Source organism: Trachurus japonicus, chromosome 4 (genome assembly GCF_045865225.1).
Source record: "Trachurus japonicus isolate A0001 chromosome 4, Traja_1.0".
NCBI lineage: Eukaryota > Metazoa > Chordata > Actinopteri > Carangiformes > Carangidae > Trachurus > Trachurus japonicus.
This window is the reverse complement of record NC_140910.1, coordinates 35,642,339-35,664,169: the sequence shown is the minus strand read 5'-3', so window position 1 is coordinate 35,664,169 and position 21,831 is coordinate 35,642,339. Positions and strand designations below refer to the sequence as shown.

Below are 21,831 nucleotides of genomic sequence, written 5' to 3'. Positions count from 1 at the left end.
GGCCGGTGAGAACAATTAAAAATCATTTCAGTCTTACATTTAATTTCCTCTTTCAGTCGTTTCCTGTTTATTTATCTGTTTTAATGAACACCACTCATTTATATGTTTTAATTGGCTGTAAATGTGTGTTTTAGGCTGTAAAGTCTATTTTAACATGGGGGTCAATGGAGAACTGGTCTCTTCTGGTCCCGCAGTAACAGTGTTCAAGTTTCCCAGAATGCATTTCACAGCAACCGGCAGCAGTAGCTGTAAAACAGGTGAAAAGCTAATTTTATTTCCCGCTCTAGCGCTGTTATTATGTAACTTTATTAAGTTTTAATATGTTTTCATGTGAGAAAGTAACTGTTTAGATCCCAAATATACGGCCAGTTGATCCAAACGACGGCTGTTTAGAAGTTTGAGACAGTAGTCACTCTGCTGAGCTGCTCGGCCGGCCAACCTCCGTCGTCATCCCGGGGGAGAAAACCATCGCTAATTAACTTCCCCGCAGGTTTTTAGAGGTTTACCACCGGCTGGTTAAAGTATTTCTAGGAGATAAATGTTGGTCTCAGTGATGAAATCTAACAGCTGTATCAGTAGCATTAGTTAGTCTGAATGTAAAGTGAAGCTTCCTGTGTGTAGTGGACAGAAGAGCAGCGCTGCCTCGGGGCTCTGGAGCCTACGGACACAAACCACCACATTTACATCAAGAAATTACCGTTACCGTCTTTCTCTCAGACTTTTATTTTGTAGGGGTTTGTTTGTTTGTTGTGTGTGAGGTTGTCTTTCTCTCAGACTTTTATTTTGAAGGCCTGCATGAAAGGTCCTGTAGATAAAGACGAAGCTGCTCTAAGGAATCAATCACACACACACTCTGCCCTCACATGTAAAACTTCCTCCCATTCACCATCTGGTAAACAGGAGGTTAAGACGTGTGTGTGTGTGTTTGTGTGTTTGTGTGTGTGTGTGTGTGTTTGTTTGTGTGTGTGTGTGTGTGTTTGTGCGTTTGTGTGTGTGTGTGTGTGTGTGTGTGTGACCCCCCAGTACAGTGAGATGTGTATGTATGAATGAAGGGTCTTTGACATTAGTAAAGACTCAAAGATTTCCATATGGATCGGCTTCACTGCCCTGCAGCTGTGTGTGTGTGTGTGTGTGTACGTGTGTGTGTGCGTGTGTGTGTGTGTGTGTGTGTGTGTGTGTGTGTGTGTGTGTGTGTGTGTGTGTGGGAGGTCTCTGGAGAGGTGTGTGGAGTCAGAGAGAGAGAGGGAGGGAGTGTAAAAAGACAGAGAACACACACACTCAGCTAATCTGAGTCAGTGGCTCAGTGTGTGTGTGTGTGTGTGTGTGTGTGTGTGTGTGTGTGTGTGTGTGTGTCTGTGTGTGTGTGTGTGTGTAGTGTGTGTCTATGTGTGTGTGCGCTGCAGGGCAGGTATCTCAGCAGACAGACAGACGACTCTTGCGACCGCATCGATTCAACACGGGAGGTCAGGGCAAAGCCTGCAAGCATGTGTGTGTGTGTGTGTGTGTGTAGCTGTGTGTGTGTGTGTGTCTGTGTGTGTAGTGTTTATTGTTGTTCACATTCATGCTCCTGTACAGTAGTTTGTGTGTCGCAGGTTCGAGTCCCCGTCACTGAGCGCGTGTGAACCGGTTGTAAACAGGAAGTAGTTTGTCTACGCTGCAGCTGTAGTGTAGAGTGAGTCGCACACTTTGGACCACCGATCTGTGGGACAGACACTACACTACAAAAACTCTACATCTTTCTAAGAGTATTTGTCTTATTTCTTGTCAAAATGTCTAATTTCTCGTCAAAACTAATCTCTTTCCACTTAAAATAAGACTCATCACCTAAAAAATTAACTTGTTTTTAGATCATTTTCACTTGTTTCAAACTAATTTTCACTTGAAATAAGTAGAAAAATCTGCCAGTGAAAGCAAGTTGTTTGTGTTTGTAATAAGAAAGAAAAACTTGCTCCACTATCAGATTTTTCTAATTATTTCAAGTGAAAATAGACTTGAAAGAAGTAAAAAGTGTCTAAAAACAAGCTGCTTTTAATGTGATGAGTCTTATTTTTAGTAGAATGAGATTTGTTTTGCCTAGAAATGAAATTTTGACTAGAAATAAGACAAATATTCTTGGTGAGATTTTGAGTTTTTGCAGTGTACATACCACATTAGTATGTAGCCTACTGTATACTACATACTGAATGTAGGATTCACTCTGCTACTTCAGCAGACCGACACCGTTCACACCGCAGTAACAGTAGTTTCCCAGAATGCATTTCCCAGCAACCGGTAGCGGTAGCTGTAAAACAGGCTAAAAGCTGTTTTATTTCCCGCTCTAGTGCTGTTATTATGTAACTTTATTAAGTTTTAATATGTTTTCATGTGAGAAAGTAACTGTTTAGATCCCAAATATACGGCCAGTTGATCCAAACGACGGCTGGTTAGAAGTTTGGTCCGATGTTTTTCAGAGAAGTGAAGCTCTGCAGCGACCGGGACATCACAGAGACAGCAGCCGGTCTGCAGAGCTGCTCGGCCGGCCAACCTCCGTCCTCATCCCGGGGGAGAAAACCATCGCTGATTAACTTACCCGCAGGTTTTTAGAGGTTTACCACCTTTATTTTATTAAACTATATAACATAGTTACGGTACACGGCAAAGATACTTCACTACCGTCTTTGGTTACGGTTAGACGTCAGGGGCGCAGTGCATTGTGGGATACAGTACACATAGTAGTAGACTGGTCAGATGCATACCTAGAAGACGAGGTGCTGGGCAGCGGTGTGTGTATGTGAGTGTGTACCTACCTAGAAGACGAGGTGCTGGGCAGCGGTGTGTGTGTGTGTGTGTGTGTGTGTACCTAGAAGACGAGGTGCTGGGCAGCGGTGTGTGTGTGTGTGTGTACCTACCTAGAAGACGAGGTGCTGGGCAGCGGTGTGTGTGTGTACCTACCTAGAAGACGAGGTGCTGGGCAGCGGTGTGTGTGTGTACCTACCTAGAAGACGAGGTGCTGGGCAGCGGTGTGTGTGTGTGTACCTACCTAGAAGACGAGGTGCTGGGCAGCGGTGTGTGTGTGTGTACCTACCTAGAAGACGAGGTGCTGGGCAGCGGTGTGTGTGTGTGTACCTACCTAGAAGACGAGGTGCTGGGCAGCGGTGTGTGTGTGTGTGTACCTGGAAGACGAGGTGCTGGGCAGCGGTGTGTGTGTGTACCTACCTAGAAGACGAGGTGCTGGGCAGCGGTCTCCTCATGGCTCCAGGACTCATGCTGTAGTAGGAGGAGCTGTCCAGATCGGCCAATGAGAAGTTAGGACCGGTGCCGGCGGCGATGGGCGCTAACACACAGAAACAAAGACAGAGACATGTTACTATGGTTACTATGGTTACTGTGGTTACTATGGTTACTCATCATACACATCATGTAGGGGGGGGGGGTTGTAATGGGCTGTAACGTAACGTAACGGAGTGAACTACATCAGCTTCTACAAGAGAAACAAGTTGTACTCTATTCTCTATAAAGGAGAGGAGAGGAGAGGAGGAGAGGAGAGGAAAGGTTGGAAGGAAAGAAGAGAGGAGAGAAGAGGAGGAAAGGGTGGGAGGAAAGAGGAGAGGAGAGGAGGAGAGGAAAGGTTGGAAGGAAAGAAGAGAGGAGAGGAGAGGAGGAAAGGGTGGGAGGAAAGAGGAGAGGAGAGGAGGAGAGGAAAGGTTGGAAGGAAAGAGGAGAGGAGAGGAGAGGAAAGGAGAAAAGGGTGGAAGGAAAGAGGAGAGGAGAAAAGGATGGAAGGAAAGAGGAGAGGAGAGGAAAGGAGAAAAGGATCGGAGGAAAGGGTGGGAGGAAAGAGGGGAGGAGAGGAGAGAAGGATGGAAGGAAAGAGGAGAGGAGAGGAGAGGAAAGGAGAAAAGGGTGGAAGGAAAGAGGAGAGGAGAAAAGGATGGAAGGAAAGAGGAGAGGAGAGGAAAGGAGAAAAGGATCGGAGGAAAGGGTGGGAGGAAAGAGGGGAGGAGAGGAGAGAAGGATGGAAGGAAAGAGGAGAGGAGAGGAAAGGAGAAAAGGATGGAAGGAAAGAGGAGAGGAGAGGAGAGGAAAGGAGAAAAGGGTGGAAGGAAAGAGGAGAGGAGGAAAGGGTGGGAGGAAAGAGGAGAGGAGGAAAGAGGAGAGGAGGAGAGAGGAGAGGAGAGGAGAAAAGGATGGAAGGAAAGAGGAGAGGAGGAAAGGTTGGAAGGAAAGAGGAGAGGAGAGGAGAGGAGGAAAGGGTGGGAGGAAAGAGGAGAGGAGAAAAGGATGGAAGGAAAGAGGAGAGGAGGAAAGGATGGAAGGAAAGAGGAGAGGAGGAAAGGGTGGAAGGAAAGAGGAGAGGAGGAAAGGATGGAAGGAAAGAGGAGAGGAGGAAAGGATGGAAGGAAAGAGGAGAGGAGAGGAGAGGAGAGGAGAGGAGAAAAGGATGGAAGGAAAGAGGAGAGGAGGAAAGGGTGGGAGGAAAGAGGAGAGGAGAGGAGAGGAGGAGGAGAAAAGGGTGGAAGGAAAGAGGAGGGGAGAGGAGAGGAGAGGAGGAAAGGATGGAAGGAAAGAGGAGAGGAGGAAAGGAGGAAAGAGGAGAGGAGAGGAGGAAAGAGGAGAGGAGGAAAGGAGGAAAGAGGAGAGGAGAGGAGGAAAGAGGAGAGGAGGAGAGAGGAGAGGAGGAAAGGATGGAAGGAAAGAGGAGAGGAGAGGAGAGGAGGAGAGAGGAGAGGAGGAGAGAGGAGAGGAGGAAAGGATGGAAGGAAAGAGGAGAGGAGAGGAGGAGAGAGGAGAGGAGGAGAGAGGAGAGGAGGAAAGGAGAGGAGGGGAGAGGAGGAAAGGATGGGAGGAAAGAGGAGAGGAGGAGAGAGGAGAGGAGAGGAGGAAAGGAGGAAAGAGGAGAGGAGAGGAGGAAAGAGGAGAGGAGGAAAGGAGGAAAGAGGAGAGGAGAGGAGGAAAGAGGAGAGGAGGAAAGGAGGAAAGAGGAGAGGAGAGGAGGAGAGAGGAGAGGAGGAAAGGATGGAAGGAAAGAGGAGAGGAGAGGGGAGGAGGAGAGGAGAGGAGGAGAGAGGAGAGGAGGAAAGGATGGAAGGAAAGAGGAGAGGAGAGGAGGAGAGAGGAGAGGAGGAAAGGATGGAAGGAAAGAGGAGAGGAGAGGAGGAAAGGATGGAAGGAAAGAGGAGAGGAGAGGAGGAGAGAGGAGAGGAGGAAAGGATGGAAGGAAAGAGGAGAGGAGGAGAGAGGAGAGGAGGAAAGGATGGAAGGAAAGAGGAGAGGAGAAGAGGAAAGGATGGAAGGAAAGAGGAGAGGAGAAGAGGAAAGGATGGAAGGAAAGAGGAGAGGAGAGGAGGAAAGGTTGGAAGGAAAGAGGAGAGGAGAGGAGGAGAGAGGAGAAAAGGAAAGAGGAGAGGAGAGGAGGAGAGAGGAGAGGAGGAAAGGATGGAAGGAAAGAGGAGAGGAGAGGAGGAGAGAGGAGAGGAGGAAAGGATGGAAGGAAAGAGGAGAGGAGAGGAGGAAAGGATGGAAGGAAAGAGGAGAGGAGAGGAGGAAAGGATGGAAGGAAAGAGGAGAGGAGAGGAGAAAAGGATGGAAGGAAAGAGGAGAGGAGATGAGAGGAGAGAGAAGGAGAGGAGAGGAGGAAAGGATGGAAGGAAAGAGGAGAGGAGAGGAGAAAAGGATGGAAGGAAAGAGGAGAGGAGAGATGGATGGAAGGAAAGAGGAGAGGAGAGGTTGTAATGTAACAGAGTGAACGACAGCAGCTTCTACAAGAGAAACAAGTTGTACTCTATTCTCTTTCTCTCTCTTTCTCCTTCTCTCTCTGATCTGTCCATCTTCTGCCATCTACCCTCCTCCACTCCTCCACCTCTCTCTCTCTCTTCCTCTGCTGGGGGGGGGGCAGTTCCTCCTCCCTGGGGGGGCAGGAAGAGGAGGAGGAGAGGAGGAGGAGAAGGAGGGGGCAGTTCACCGACGTCTTTGTTGTCAAATGCTTCGATGTTAAAATCCTGCTGAACAAAGGCAGCAATCTGCTTCAACCTGGACATCCGTCTACCCCGCGCCTCCTCCTCTCCTCCTCCTCCTCCTCCTCCTCCTCCTCCTCCTCTTCATCGCTTTATTGACAGAGAGCATGATGGCGTGATGGGATGAAAGGAGGAGGAGGAGGAGGAGGAGGAGGAGAGGAGGACTGACAGTAGTTTTCTGCTGAGCTCAGCACCGTGAGCAGCTCTATCGCTCTATCACTACTCTCACTCTCTCTCTCTCTCTGCCCTGCAGTCTGAGACACACACACACACACACACACACACACACACACACACACACACACACACACACACAGTAGATGGTAGATGAGCTTCAGCGTGTCCGTGACAGTAGAACAGAGTTTCTTTACGTCTCTAAACTGAGTCTCAGGTGTAAAACTGTTGATTTGCACCAAACGGTCTCTGTGGTATTGTCCCTGTTAATCACTAATCAGTTTTGTCTTTTATCGGCTGCAAATGAGTTTCCTGTGGGACTTAATAATAATAAAACTGAACTGAACTGAAAGCTGTGAGTTCTTTTTGCATGTTACAGGCTGAAGACACCAGAGGTTAGTCCGCTCCAACCCCAGCGTTAATTGACCCTTTGTTGGCCTTCTGATTGGTCTGCTGATCCACCAATCAGAGCTCCCCATGTCACGTGTTGCGCAACGTTCTAAGGTTGGACAACCCTGGAATGAAACCCTATGAAACCAGATAGGTAGACAGCAAGTTTTTCGGCAAAAACTACTTTATAATTTTACAATATAGTTAAAATGTGCCTGGGGTTCCTGCAATAGCGACTCACAATATCTGGAACGTATTGGAGTCATTTTTATCCCATTCCCTAAACACAAGACATCAATAAACATACTTAGCCTATGTGTACTGTATAACATATTACTTTAACCTTCTGTTATGTATTTAGTTGAGCTTAATAATAGGGTTTGGGGGTGGTCCACTGGGGGGAGCTGTAGGCATAGGTCAGGGGTTAACTGCAAAGTTTTGTTTGTTTGTTGTTGTGTGCAGTCCTCATGAGAAGTGAGCCTGTTTTCCCTGGCTGTACTGAAGTGCTATTGAAGCTCATTCATCCTCCAGTCCACTCTCTGGTCGTGTTCATAAACAGAGAAGATCTAATACCTTCAAAGTTTTCTAGCAAACGTAACATTACCGCTACTAATGTCTTTTGAACTTTGTGAAGTTTTACGAGGAGAAACGGGAGATCGGCGGAGATTAGCTTGTAGCTAACGTTAGCTAGCGTCGTTAGCTACTAGCTAGTGACCAAAACAATGATTTTCCCCATTTTTCGGAAAAGTCAGGTAATGCCCGTTCAATCGCTCTTTAGCCACGTCTGTCCTCTATCACGGACACTATTTTTCTGATGTATAAGTTAATTAAAATTTTCTTTACAAGCAATTTAAATCTGCCTAATTTTCAATGGTTTCCAATGGGAGTTAACCCTTCCGTGACCATTGTTTGTCCAACCTAGCAACAGTAACCGTGGGGGGCGGGGCCTTGACAAAGGGTCAATTGACATATAATTACAAGTAATTACAGTGAAATTCTTATATAGGCCTACCTATGATCATTTGCATAACATACATAAAAATACAAGAAAATAAAAGATGAAGAGAAGGATATTTAAAACCAAAAAGGTTGGTAGTAAATAAAAAATAAAAAAAATAGTGCAATGGCAATTAATATATATATATATGAAGAAGAGAAAGAGGAATGTGCCGTGCATATATTTGCATGTATACAGGTATTTTTATATTATTAAATTCAACGTCTCTGGATGTTTGTATATTATTTAAAAGTGTCTGACGTGACCAGGACTGAAAAACTCACTTCTACATTAAAGGGTAAATATCTCATCTATGACAGTTTGTGCAGATCTTCTATAGTTTTCTCAGAGAGGAGGAACTCACTGAGTCATTTTCTGCCCTTGTATCTCAACCACCAACAACTGAGTAGCTACTGCTGCGTATTTAGTCTGTTGTAGGCTGTTGGTTTTCATTTTGTTCTGTTTTATTGTTGCTTTTGTGATTATTTTCTCTGAACATTAATTAAAAAACGTATTGTTGACACATGTTTTAACTTTTAACACCATGGGACGATGCACTGACTAACTGTCCTACACACACACATGCACCTGCACTTTTTAACTAACTGCAACCGGCTCACTTTATTTTTAATGTAATTTTATCTATTCTTAATTATTTATTTTACTTAACAAAACTTTTGCTGTCTTTTTAGAATTTTAGAATGATTGTCTTGTTTTAAACATGTCTCCCTTCTTTCTTTGTTTTTATAGCTACAACATGACAGAGAGAACGGCTTGACGTTAAACAAACGGTTTCTCATGAAAATGACAAATAAAAACTGAATTGAATTGAACTTTACCTTTAAAACTGTGTGAATCTTTAAGAAGAAGAAGCAACCATTCATTACAAATAATATAATAATAACAATAACTGTGTTTGTTTGATAGTTTTATCTCTGTTTTCTGCTGCAGCTTTTAATGTTTTATTTTAATGTTTTATTTAATTTTTCTGCTCAGATTTATTATCATCATCATCATTATTATTGTTGTGATTATTATTAAAATTACCACACACACACGTCTTTGTGCCATTTGTGCTGCGCTGCCCATATGGTGTTGGCACATCCCCAGGTGTGTGTGTGTGTGTGTGTGTGTGTGTGTGTGTTGCCAGGGGCGACGGGGGCAGGAGGAAGGAGGGATGGATGAGGCCTCCAGCTTTATTCATCTTTTCATCCCGGCATCGCTGTGTGTGTCTGTGTGTGTGTGTTGGTACTAGAAGGTGCCAAGTGGGTCATCTGCCTTCTTATCTGTGTGTGTGTGTGTGTGTGTGTGTGTGTGTGTGTGTGTGTGTGTGTGTGTGTCTGTAAGTGTGTGTGTGTGTGTGTGCAGTGGGAGTGTTATGCCATCATCTCGACTTAATCCCCCAAAATCCTTACGTCTAATATCAGCTCTCCTGACACACACACACACACACACACACACACACACACACACACACACACACACACACACACACACACACACACACACACACAGAGACACACAGCGATGCGTGACTGCAGTGCCAGGGGCAACACACACACCTTGGCACTGACACAAATCTCTCTTCTCTACAGTGTGTGTGTGTGTGTGTGTGTGTGTGTGTGTGTGTGTGTGTGTGTGTGTGTGTGTGTGTGTGTGTGTGTGTGTGTGTGTGTGTGTGTGTGTGTGTGTGTGTGTAGCTTGTTACAAGTGTCTATAGACATCAAAGTGTCTCAGAGCTGCAGTTGTTTTCTCCACATGTGTCATTAATAAACATGGAGCTGGTTCATCTGAACTCTTTACAGCTGCTGATTATTGATTATTGGGCTCGTTTAAAGGGACATTCTGTAACTTCTCCTGTTATCTATTCACGGAAAATCGATTATTTGGTTCAAACACTGCAAAAACTCTAAATCTTTCCAAGAATATTTGTCTTATTTCTTGTCAAAATGTCTCATTTCTAGTCAAAACTAATCTCTTTCCACTTAAAATAAGACTCATCACCTAAAAATTAACTTGTTTTTAGATCATTTTCACTTGTTTTTTTAATGGGAAACTGGTCATATTTTAATAAGAAGCCACATTTTGATGGTTTTGATTCACTCTTGTTTGTCTTTTAAAAGACAAACTCATCACTCCCTGGGTTCTTTTCAAATTATGAGCCCCCCCCTCCAGCGTTTCAGTGGATACACTGTAAAAACTCAAAATCTTTCCAGAATATTTGTCTTTGTTTCTTGTCAAAATGTCTCATTTCTAGTCAAAACTAATCTCTTTCCACTTAAAATAAGACTCATTACCTAAAAATGATCTTGTTTTCAGATCATTTTCACTTGTTTCAAACTAATTTTCACTTGAAATAAGTAGAAAAATCTGCCAGTGAAAGCAAGTTTTTTGTGTTTGTAATAAGAAAGAAAAACTTGCTCCACTATCAGATTTTTCTACTTATTTCAAGTGAAAATCTGTTTGAAAGAAGTAAAAAGTGTCTAAAAACAAGCTGCTTTTTAAAAAAAAAATATGATAAGTCTTATTTAAGGTATCATGAGATTTGTTTTTATCCCACAATGCATTTGGGTAAAGTTGTGTAACAACCAGGAAGAAGAGAAGTGGAGCGTTATGTTTGATTCAGAGTCTGAGAGTTTTGTAGTTTTCTTTTAGAGAAAGCTGCTGCAGAAGGTTTACGGATCAAATGTGGAAAAAAAAACGACAGAAGATGAAGTTAGAGAGAGAGAGAGAGAGAGGTGGAGGGAATATGAGAGAAAAAGAGAGGATGAGAGGATGACAGGAAGAGAGAGAGAGAGAGGAAGGAGGGATGATTGAGGAGGAGAAGTCAGAATCCAGTCTGCACTAATATACTGAACTGACCAATTACATCTGATACAAAACTCCTACACTAACCTACACACCCCCCCTCTTCTCTCCCCCCTCTCCCCCTTTCTCTCTATCCTCTCTCTCTCTTTCTCTCTCTCTCCATCTCTCTCTCTCCCCATCTCCCCCCTCCTCCCCCCCTCCTCTCTCTCTCTTTGTGTGCTGCTTTAATAGGATATTGATCGACAGAGAGAGATTCGATTGGCCTGCCAGTGAATTGTGTAATGGCTGCACAACGCCAAGGTCACCCGCTGTGTGTGTGTGTGTGTTGCTGTGTGTGTGTGTGTGTGTGTGTGTGTGTGTGCGCTCTGTTCAATACCCCCCCCCCCCCCCCCGACCACTTCTCATCTTCTGGTAAAGCTATAGGCTCCAGTCACCCCTGCAGACCCCTATGTACGTGTGTGTGTGTGTGTGTGCATTCACTCTCTTAAATAAGATCGTTCTTGCACAAACACACACACACACACACACACACACAAACATACATACAAACACACACAAACATACAAACACACACATGCATGAGTAGAACAGGTGTAGTTGTGTAGTTGCATCATGTGTGTAATTGACACACGAGGACGAAGAGGATGAAGAGCAACAGACTCACAACTAGTCTGACTCTACACTACAAAAACTCTAAATCTCTCCAAGAATATTTGTCTTGTTTCTAGTCCAAACTAATCTCTTTCCACTTAAAATAAGACTCATCACCTAAAAATGAACTTGTTTTTAGATAATTTTCACTTGTTTCAAACTAATTTTCACTTGAAATAAGTAGAAAAATCTGCCAGTGAAAGCAAGTTTTTTGTGTTTGTAATAAGAAAGAAAAACTTGCTCCACTATCAGATTTTTCTACTTATTTCAAGTGAAAATCTGCTTGAAAGAAGTAAAAAGTGTCTAAAAACAAGCTGCTTTTTATGTGATGAGTCTATTTTGACTAGAAATAAGACAAATATTCTTGGTAAGATTTTGAATTTTTGCAGTGTAGTCAAAATTAGTAGTGTGTTCAATCAGTCAATATCAGTTAACCCTCCCCCTCATGTGGACTAAGGGCTGGGAGAAGTTTCAGAGTCCTCCGTGGCTTCTCTGAGTTACAGGGGGTCTCGGCGTAGCAGTGCATGTCCATATGACGGTTGCAAATGGATACCAACTGTCTTCTTAACAAAACGACACACCAAAAAACATCCAGATACCTCCATGCTGCTCGTATGTAATGTCCATCTTGTATTGAAGCCCCGACATGAGAAATTGTTCCGAAAAAAATTAAATAAGTCTATATTTCAAGCTTGTTTTGTAGCGGAAGCTTCTCGAAGCTCCTCTTCCTGGTCCGTCCAGCCCTTAGTCCACATGAGGGCGGAGTAGATGATGAGTGCAATTTGAATTTTGGGTGAACTATCCCTTTAATAACTTTACTTTCTCTTTGTGTCTGAGTGAAGAAACCAGACTGAAAACTAAATCTACTGCCATGATGAGTTCACTGCTGAGTTGATTGATAGGAAACTAATTGTGAGTTATTTTGACAATCGATTAGTTGTTTTGGTCGATTCAGGCCAAATATCTCCAAACACACACACACACACACACACACACACACACACACACACACACACACACACACACTCATCTGTCTCTGTGGTTCTAATAGAAATAACTCGTCTCAATAGATGTATAAAGTATAAAAGATGGTTTTCACTGCTCTCTAAAACATTTAATTGATTAATTGTCGCACACACAACCTGTGGAAAACACACACAGACACACGCACACACACACACACACACACACACACACACACACACACACACACACACACACACACACACATACACTCATTCACCCTTCAGGTACATTAGCTTTTAACTTACAACCTGGAACGGCTATCTGGTCTCACACACACACACACACACACACACACACACACACACACACACACACAGTGGACTCTCCTGCACTCTAATCTATAAGTGATTCTTCCAGAGCCGCATCGCTGCAAATCTGCTGACCAACACAATACACACACACACACACACACACACACACACACCGAGCAGAGAAAGGGTGTGTGCATCTGTGAATACATTTGTGTCCGTCCGTGTGTGTGTGTGTGTGTGTGTGTGTACATGAATATATATACTCTACCTACATAGTGTGTGTGTGTGTGTGTGTGTGTGTGTGTGTGTGTGTGTGTGTGTGTGTGTGTGTGTGTGAGCAGCTCTGTGCCACCACAGACACATATTTTATTTTCCTCGCAGCTAAAATATTAAAGAGGGAGGAAACAGGAAATGTAGAGTTTCTGCCCTTTGCAATGAACGCAGAGCTACAGGGCTGCAGAGATACAAAGCTACAGAGATACAAAGCTACAGAGATACGAAGCTACAGAGCTACAGAGATACAGAGCTACGGGGCTGCAGAGATACAAAGCTACAGAGATACAAAGCCACAGAGATACAGAGCTACAGAGCTACGGAGATACGGAGCTACAGAGCTAAAGAGATACAGAGCTACAAAGCTACAGAGCTAAAGAGATACAGAGCTAAAGAGATACGGTGCTAAAGAGATACGGAGCTACAGAGATACGGAGCTACAGAGATACAGAGCTACGGTGCTAAAGAGATACGGAGCTACAGAGATACAGAGCTACAGAGATACGGAGCTACAGAGCTAAAGAGATACAGAGCTAAAGATATACGGAGCTACAGAGATACAGAGCTACGGAGCTACAGAGATACGGAGCTACAGAGCTAAAGAGATACAGAGCTAAAGAGATACAGAGCTACAGAGCTAAAGAGATACGGAGCTACAGAGATACAGAGCTACAGAGCTAAAGAGATACAGAGCTAAAGAGATACAGAGCTACAGAGCTAAAGAGATACGGAGCTAAAGATATACGGAGCTACAGAGATACAGAGCTACGGAGCTACAGAGATACGGAGCTACAGAGCTAAAGAGATACAGAGCTAAAGAGATACAGAGCTACAGAGCTAAAGAGATACGGAGCTACAGAGATACAGAGCTACAGAGCTAAAGAGATACAGAGCTAAAGAGATACAGAGCTACAGAGCTAAAGAGATACGGAGCTACAGAGCTAAAGAGATACGGAGCTACAGAGATACGGAGCTACAGAGCTAAAGAGATACAGAGCTATAGAGATACGGAGCTACAGAGATACGGAGCTACAGAGATACAGAGCTACAGAGCTAAAGAGCTACAGAGCTACGGAGCTACAGAGCTAAAGTGATACGGAGCTACAGAGATACAGAGCTACAGAGCTAAAGAGCTACAGAGCTACAAAGCTACAGAGCTAAAGAGATACGGAGCTACAGAGATACAGAGCTACAGAGCTAAAGAGATACAGAGCTACAGAGCTAAAGAGATACGGAGCTACAGAGATACGGAGCTACAGAGATACGGAGCTACAGAGATACAGAGCTACAGAGCTAAAGAGCTACAGAGCTACGGAGCTACAGAGCTAAAGTGATACGGAGCTACAGAGATACGGAGCTACAGAGCTACAGAGATACAGAGATACGGAGCTACAGAGATACAGAGCTATGGGGCTGCAGAGATACAGAGATACAGAGCTATAGGGCTGCAGAGATACAGAGATACAGAGCTACGGGGCTACAGAGATACAGAGCTACAGAGCTATAGGGCTGCAGAGATACAGAGCTACGGGGCTACAGGGATACAGAGCTACGGGGCTACAGAGATACAGAGCTACAGAGCTATAGGGCTACAGGGATACAGAGCTACAGAGCTACGGGGCTACAGGGATACAGAGCTACGAGGCTACAGAGATACAGAGCTACAGAGCTACAGAGCTACGGGGCTGCAGAGCTACAGAGATACAGAGATACGAAGCTACAGAGATACAGAGCTACAAAGCTAAAGAGATATGGAGCTACAAAGCTACAGATCTACAGAGATAATGAAACGTTAAGTATAGGAGACGTTAACGAGACGTTAAAGGGATAGTTCACCATTTTGGCAAATTGGCCCATTGCAGTCATGTAAAACCGCTGATGCACGTTGCCTTCAGGGACAGTTTTTCATCAACAGTCTCTGAATTTCCCTCTACAACAACTCTGTGTGGTAACGTTGTGTTATTATCTCATAGCGTGGTGAATGTGCAGCTCACAACTTGTCCACCAGAGCGTTGTGGAGTTGTTGGATTGTGTATTTGATGAGTTTGATGAGGGAAACCAAGAAATCCCATAATGAGCCTCCGTAGCGTAGCTCTGAGCAGCTCACGGCTCTGCTCCGCCGTTCTAAAAACAGCTTGCACCGACAATTAAAGGTAACAAACCTACTGCTATGACTATAGGGATTATGGCAATGGGCCAATTTGACAAAATGTTGAACTATCTAAAGGGATAGTTCAACATTTTGTCAAATTGGTAGTGATGCAGCAACAGGAACTTCCTGGTTGTTGAAGTGAAGTTGTGAGTTTCTCTAACGCTGCAGTTACTGTGGATCATTCACACACTTCACTTCCTCTCAACGGGTGTGTGTGTGTGTCAATGTGTGTGTAAGTGTGTGTGTTTGAGTGTGTGAGAGCCCTCCTCACACACACACACACACACACACACACACACACACACACACACACACACACACACACACAGTATTGCAGTGAGAATGTGTGTGTGCGTGTGATTAAGTGACTGTGTGAGATAGCGCAGCATCTGATCAAGCAGCGTGTGTGTGTGTGTGATCAATGACTCTTTGATCAGGGGTGTGTGTGTGCGTGTGTGTGTGTGTGTGCGTGTGTGTGTGTGTGTGTGTGTGTGTGTGCTGACAGGCACTTTACATCTCCTATTGTTAGCGGTGGCCGATCGACAGACTCATATAGATCCCACTGCGCTCTCTGTCACTCTCTCTCTCTCTCTCTCTCCTGCATGTCGGCACTTTTTAAAGGTCACTCGTCCCTCGTTCTCTCTTTCATTCTCTCTCTCTCTCTTTCTCTCTCTCTGTCTATCACACGTCCATCTCATCTCATCCCTCTCTCCTTCTCTCCGCCTCCCTCTCTCGGATATTTCCTTTTTATTAAATGACTTCAGAGAGAGAGACAGAGAGAGAGAGAGAGAGAGGGGAGGAAGCTGATTGGTCGGGGCTGATGATGTCACTGCTGACAGGTGATGTCATAAATAACGAGACGATGTTTGATACCAGGAGGAAACACGATGTAAACCCGGTTCAATCTGATGTTTCTACTTATTTCAAGTGAAAATCTGCTTGAAAGAAGTAAAAAGTGTCTAAAAACAAGCTGCTTTTAATGTGATGAGTCTTATTTTAAGTAGAATGAGATTTGTTTTGACTAGAAATGAGACAAATATTCTTGGTAAGATATTTGAGTTTTTGCAGTGCACCTCCTCTTCCTCTTCCTCCTCCTCACTGCAAAAACTCAACATCTTTCCAAGAATATTTGTCTTATTTCTAGTCAAAACTAATCTCTTTCCACGTAAAATAAGACTCATCACCTAAAAATGAACTTGTTTTTAGATCATTTTCACTTGTTTCAAACTAATTTTCACTTGAAATAAGTAGAAAAATCTGCCAGTGAAAGCAAGTTTTTTGTGTTTGTAATAAGAAAGAAAAACTTGCTCCACTATCAGATTTTTTCTACTTATTTCAAGTGAAAATCTGCTTGAAAGAAGTAAAAAGTGTCTAAAAACAAGCTGCTTTTTAATGTGATGAGTCTGATTTTAAGTAGAATGAGATTTGTTTTGTGTGTGTGTGTGTGTGTGTGTGTGTGTGTGTGTGTGTGTGTGTGTGTGTGTGTGTGTATTGTGTGTCTGGTCTGGGGGGAATCACATTAGATCCACTATCGATGACAGATCTGCAATCCAATCACTGCTCTGGAGGGAGAGAGGGAACTTACTCTGTGAGACTCGTACGAGCTCGGCCACGGTGAAGACTCCCGGTGTGACGAAGCTGTCCTGGAAACCCAGGTGACCTGTAGCAGAGACACAGAGACAGAGCTGCAGTTAACACACCGATCACTGTATTGATCATTGAACAGTGATTATTATAGTATGTAGTATAAACATCTATTTTTCTTTCATAAAGAAGCATTTTATGGAGTTTAAGCTATCAGTAAGTGATCCGGTGGTTTAGTCTAACTTCTTGTCAGCAGATGGAGTTAGCAGTCCCCGCCCTCGTCATGGATCTATTGGTCCTCGTCCCTACGTCACCACATTCAGGCGCATCCCTTGGCTGCACACACAGAGAGGACCGCCCCTTTATGCCGTTCTCTCTCCTCATTGGATAAAGGTTGTAGGATACAAGGAAAGTTTTCTCCTGGGCTCAGAGCAGAGCAGAGTGACTGACAGACCCGTGTTTCAGACCAAACACTCTATAGAAGTGATTGCTGTCGGAAGATACAACTATTTAAGACTTATATTAACACAAATATATCACTTACTTCTGCTTTAAGAAGATAGAACTATTTAAGACTTATATTAACACAAATACTCCGCTTACTTCTGCTTTGATTTATTCCCTCATTCTGGGGAAGACGTACTGGTGTGGGCGGAGATGTGTTTGGTTTACGAATTGCCCCCCAGAGGATAATAAAGATATCTTTGACTTTGACTTTGACGGTTGTTACTGAAGCAGCAGCAGCAGCAGGAGTGTTAGTTCATACTTCTATTAGCCTACTACTACTAGTACTATTAGTAATATTAGTAGTATTGGTAATATTAGTACTATTAGAGACCAACAGTGCCAACATCAGAAGTATCCATAGCAACAGTTACTAACAGTAGTACTAAAAAGTTGTACTAACAGTTGTACTAAAAAGTAGTACTAACAGTAGTAGTACTGTTAGTACTACTGTCAGTACTGCTGTTATGCTGCAGTCACATGGAGTCTGGTGGCAGACCGGACAGAGAATGCATTTCCTGAAGGAAATACGGCAGACCGGACAGAGACCGGATAGAAGAGAATGCATTTCCTGAAGGAAATACGGCAGACCAGACAGAGAATGCATTTCCTGATACGGCAGACCGGACAGAGAATGCATTTCCTGATACGGCAGACCGGACAGAGAATGCATTTCCTGATACGGCAGACCGGACAGAGAATGCATTTCCTGAAGGAAATACAGCAGACCGGACAGACAATGCATTTCCTGAAGGAAATACAGCAGACCGGACAGAGAATGCATTTCCTGATACGGCAGACAGACAATGCATTTCCTGAAGGAAATACAGCAGACCGGATAGAGAATGCATTTCCTTCAAGAAATGCATTCTCTATGCGGCAGACCGGATAGAGAATGCATTTCCTGAAGGAAATGCGGCAGACCGGATAGAGAATGCTTTTCCTGAAGGAAATGCGGCAGACCGGATAGAGAATGCATTTCCTGAAGGAAATGCGGCAGACCGGACAGAGAATGCATTTCCTGAAGGAAATACAGCAGACCGGACAGACAATGCATTTCCTGATACGGCAGACAGAGAATGCATTTCCTGAAGGAAATACAGCAGACCGGATAGAGAATGCATTTCCTTCAAGAAATGCATTCTCTATGCGGCAGACCGGATAGAGAATGCATTTCCTGAAGGAAATGCGGCAGACCGGATAGAGAATGCTTTTCCTGAAGGAAATGCGGCAGACCGGATAGAGAATGCATTTCCTGAAGGAAATACGGCAGACCAGACAGAGAATGCATTTCCTGAAGGAAATACGGCAGACCAGACAGAGAATGCATTTCCTGAAGGAAATACGGCAGACCAGACAGAGAATGCATTTCCTGATACGGCAGACCGGACAGAGAATGCATTTCCTGATACGGCAGACCGGACAGAGAATGCATTTCCTGATACGGCAGACCGGACAGAGAATGCATTTCCTGAAGGAAATACAGCAGACCGGACAGACAATGCATTTCCTGAAGGAAATACAGCAGACCGGACAGAGAATGCATTTCCTGATACGGCAGACAGACAATGCATTTCCTGAAGGAAATACAGCAGACCGGATAGAGAATGCATTTCCTTCAAGAAATGCATTCTCTATGCGGCAGACCGGATAGAGAATGCATTTCCTGAAGGAAATGCGGCAGACCGGATAGAGAATGCTTTTCCTGAAGGAAATGCGGCAGACCGGATAGAGAATGCATTTCCTGAAGGAAATGCGGCAGACCGGACAGAGAATGCATTTCCTGAAGGAAATACAGCAGACCGGACAGACAATGCATTTCCTGATACGGCAGACAGAGAATGCATTTCCTGAAGGAAATACAGCAGACCGGATAGAGAATGCATTTCCTTCAAGAAATGCATTCTCTATGCGGCAGACCGGATAGAGAATGCATTTCCTGAAGGAAATGCGGCAGACCGGATAGAGAATGCTTTTCCTGAAGGAAATGCGGCAGACCGGATAGAGAATGCATTTCCTGAAGGAAATACGGCAGACCAGACAGAGAATGCATTTCCTGAAGGAAATACGGCAGACCAGACAGAGAATGCATTTCCTGATACGGCAGACCGGACAGAGAATGCATTTCCTGATACGGCAGACCGGACAGAGAATGCATTTCCTGATACGGCAGACCGGACAGAGAATGCATTTCCTGAAGGAAATACAGCAGACCGGACAGACAATGCATTTCCTGATACGGCAGACAGAGAATGCATTTCCTGAAGGAAATACAGCAGACCGGATAGAGAATGCATTTCCTTCAAGAAATGCATTCTCTATGCGGCAGACCGGATAGAGAATGCATTTCCTGAAGGAAATGCGGCAGACCGGATAGAGAATGCTTTTCCTGAAGGAAATGCGGCAGACCGGATAGAGAATGCATTTCCTGAAGGAAATGCGGCAGACCGGACAGAGAATGCATTTCCTGAAGGAAATACAGCAGACCGGACAGACAATGCATTTCCTGATACGGCAGACAGAGAATGCATTTCCTGAAGGAAATACAGCAGACCGGATAGAGAATGCATTTCCTTCAAGAAATGCATTCTCTATGCGGCAGACCGGATAGAGAATGCATTTCCTGAAGGAAATGCGGCAGACCGGATAGAGAATGCTTTTCCTGAAGGAAATGCGGCAGACCGGATAGAGAATGCATTTCCTGAAGGAAATACGGCAGACCAGACAGAGAATGCATTTCCTGAAGGAAATACGGCAGACCAGACAGAGAATGCATTTCCTGAAGGAAATACGGCAGACCAGACAGAGAATGCATTTCCTGATACGGCAGACCGGACAGAGAATGCATTTCCTGATACGGCAGACCGGACAGAGAATGCATTTCCTGATACGGCAGACCGGACAGAGAATGCATTTCCTGAAGGAAATACAGCAGACCGGACAGACAATGCATTTCCTGATACGGCAGACAGAGAATGCATTTCCTGAAGGAAATACAGCAGACCGGATAGAGAATGCATTTCCTTCAAGAAATGCATTCTCTATGCGGCAGACCGGATAGAGAATGCATTTCCTGAAGGAAATGCGGCAGACCGGATAGAGAATGCTTTTCCTGAAGGAAATGCGGCAGACCGGATAGAGAATGCATTTCCTGAAGGAAATGCGGCAGACCGGACAGAGAATGCATTTCCTGAAGGAAATACAGCAGACCGGACAGACAATGCATTTCCTGATACGGCAGACAGAGAATGCATTTCCTGAAGGAAATACAGCAGACCGGATAGAGAATGCATTTCCTTCAAGAAATGCATTCTCTATGCGGCAGACCGGATAGAGAATGCATTTCCTGAAGGAAATGCGGCAGACCGGATAGAGAATGCTTTTCCTGAAGGAAATGCGGCAGACCGGATAGAGAATGCATTTCCTGAAGGAAATACGGCAGACCGGACAGAGACCGGATAGAAGAGAATGCATTTCCTGAAGGAAATGCGGCAGACCGGATAGAGAATGCATTTCCTGAAGGAAATACGGCACACCGGATAGAGACCGGATAGAAGAGAATGCATTTCCTGAAGGAAATACGGCAGACCAGACAGAGAATGCATTTCCTGAAGGAAATACGGCAGACCAGACAGAGAATGCATTTCCTGAAGGAAATACGGCAGACCAGACAGAGAATGCATTTCCTGATACGGCAGACCGGACAGAGAATGCATTTCCTGATACGGCAGACCGGACAGAGAATGCATTTCCTGATACGGCAGACCGGACAGAGAATGCATTTCCTGAAGGAAATACAGCAGACCGGACAGACAATGCATTTCCTGAAGGAAATACAGCAGACCGGACAGACAATGCATTTCCTGATACGGCAGACAGAGAATGCATTTCCTGAAGGAAATACAGCAGACCGGATAGAGAATGCATTTCCTTCAAGAAATGCATTCTCTATGCGGCAGACCGGATAGAGAATGCATTTCCTGAAGGAAATGCGGCAGACCGGATAGAGAATGCTTTTCCTGAAGGAAATGCGGCAGACCGGATAGAGAATGCATTTCCTGAAGGAAATACGGCAGACCGGACAGAGAATGCATTTCCTTCAAGAAATGCATTCTCTATGCGGCAGACCGGATAGAGAATGCATTTCCTGAAGGAAATGCGGCAGACCGGATAGAGAATGCTTTTCCTGAAGGAAATGCGGCAGACCGGATAGAGAATGCTTTTCCTGAAGGAAATGCGGCAGACCGGATAGAGAATGCTTTTCCTGAAGGAAATACAGCAGACCGGACAGAGAATGCATTTCCTGAAGGAAATACGGCAGACCGGATAGAGACCGGATAGAGAATGCATTTCCTGAAGGAAATGCGGCAGACCGGATAGAGAATGCTTTTCCTGAAGGAAATGCGGCAGACCGGATAGAGAATGCATTTCCTGAAGGAAATACGGCAGACCGGACAGAGAATGCATTTCCTTCAAGAAATGCATTCTCTATGCGGCAGACCGGATAGAGAATGCATTTCCTGAAGGAAATGCGGCAGACCGGATAGAGAATGCTTTTCCTGAAGGAAATGCGGCAGACCGGATAGAGAATGCTTTTCCTGAAGGAAATGCGGCAGACCGGATAGAGAATGCATTTCCTGAAGGAAATGCGGCAGACCGGATAGAGAATGCTTTTCCTGAAGGAAATGCGGCAGACCGGATAGAGAATGCATTTCCTGAAGGAAATGCGGCAGACCGGATAGAGAATGCTTTTCCTGAAGGAAATGCGGCAGACCGGATAGAGAATGCTTTTCCTGAAGGAAATACGGCAGACCGGATAGAGAATGCATTTCCTGAACGTACCGGATGTCATTTTAGTGGACGAGAGAAAGACGGAAAAACTTTGTGGAGGCCGACAGCAACACCGCTTAAAGTTAAAATATTTTAACTTTGGCCGTCCACCGCTACAGAGTTACGCCATCATCACCATAGCAACATATTGTCATGTGTGTATGGTTATGTTGTCTTGCTGTTCTGCTATACCGCTTT

The 21,831-nt window shown here is 44.6% G+C and overlaps 1 protein-coding gene across 1 annotated transcript in view; it reads right to left on the bottom strand.

Annotated features, from left to right (window-relative positions):
• Positions 1-21,831, bottom strand: part of nfia (nuclear factor I/A) — a 238,716-nt gene that overhangs the window by 30,167 nt on the left and 186,718 nt on the right. The window contains exons 4-5 of the mRNA XM_085773197.1: positions 16,301-16,375; positions 3,196-3,313 (exon numbers count right to left, since the gene is read on the bottom strand). Of these exons, the coding sequence (XP_085629323.1) occupies positions 3,196-3,313; positions 16,301-16,375 (193 nt within the window). The remainder of the gene's footprint in view (positions 1-3,195; positions 3,314-16,300; positions 16,376-21,831) is intronic.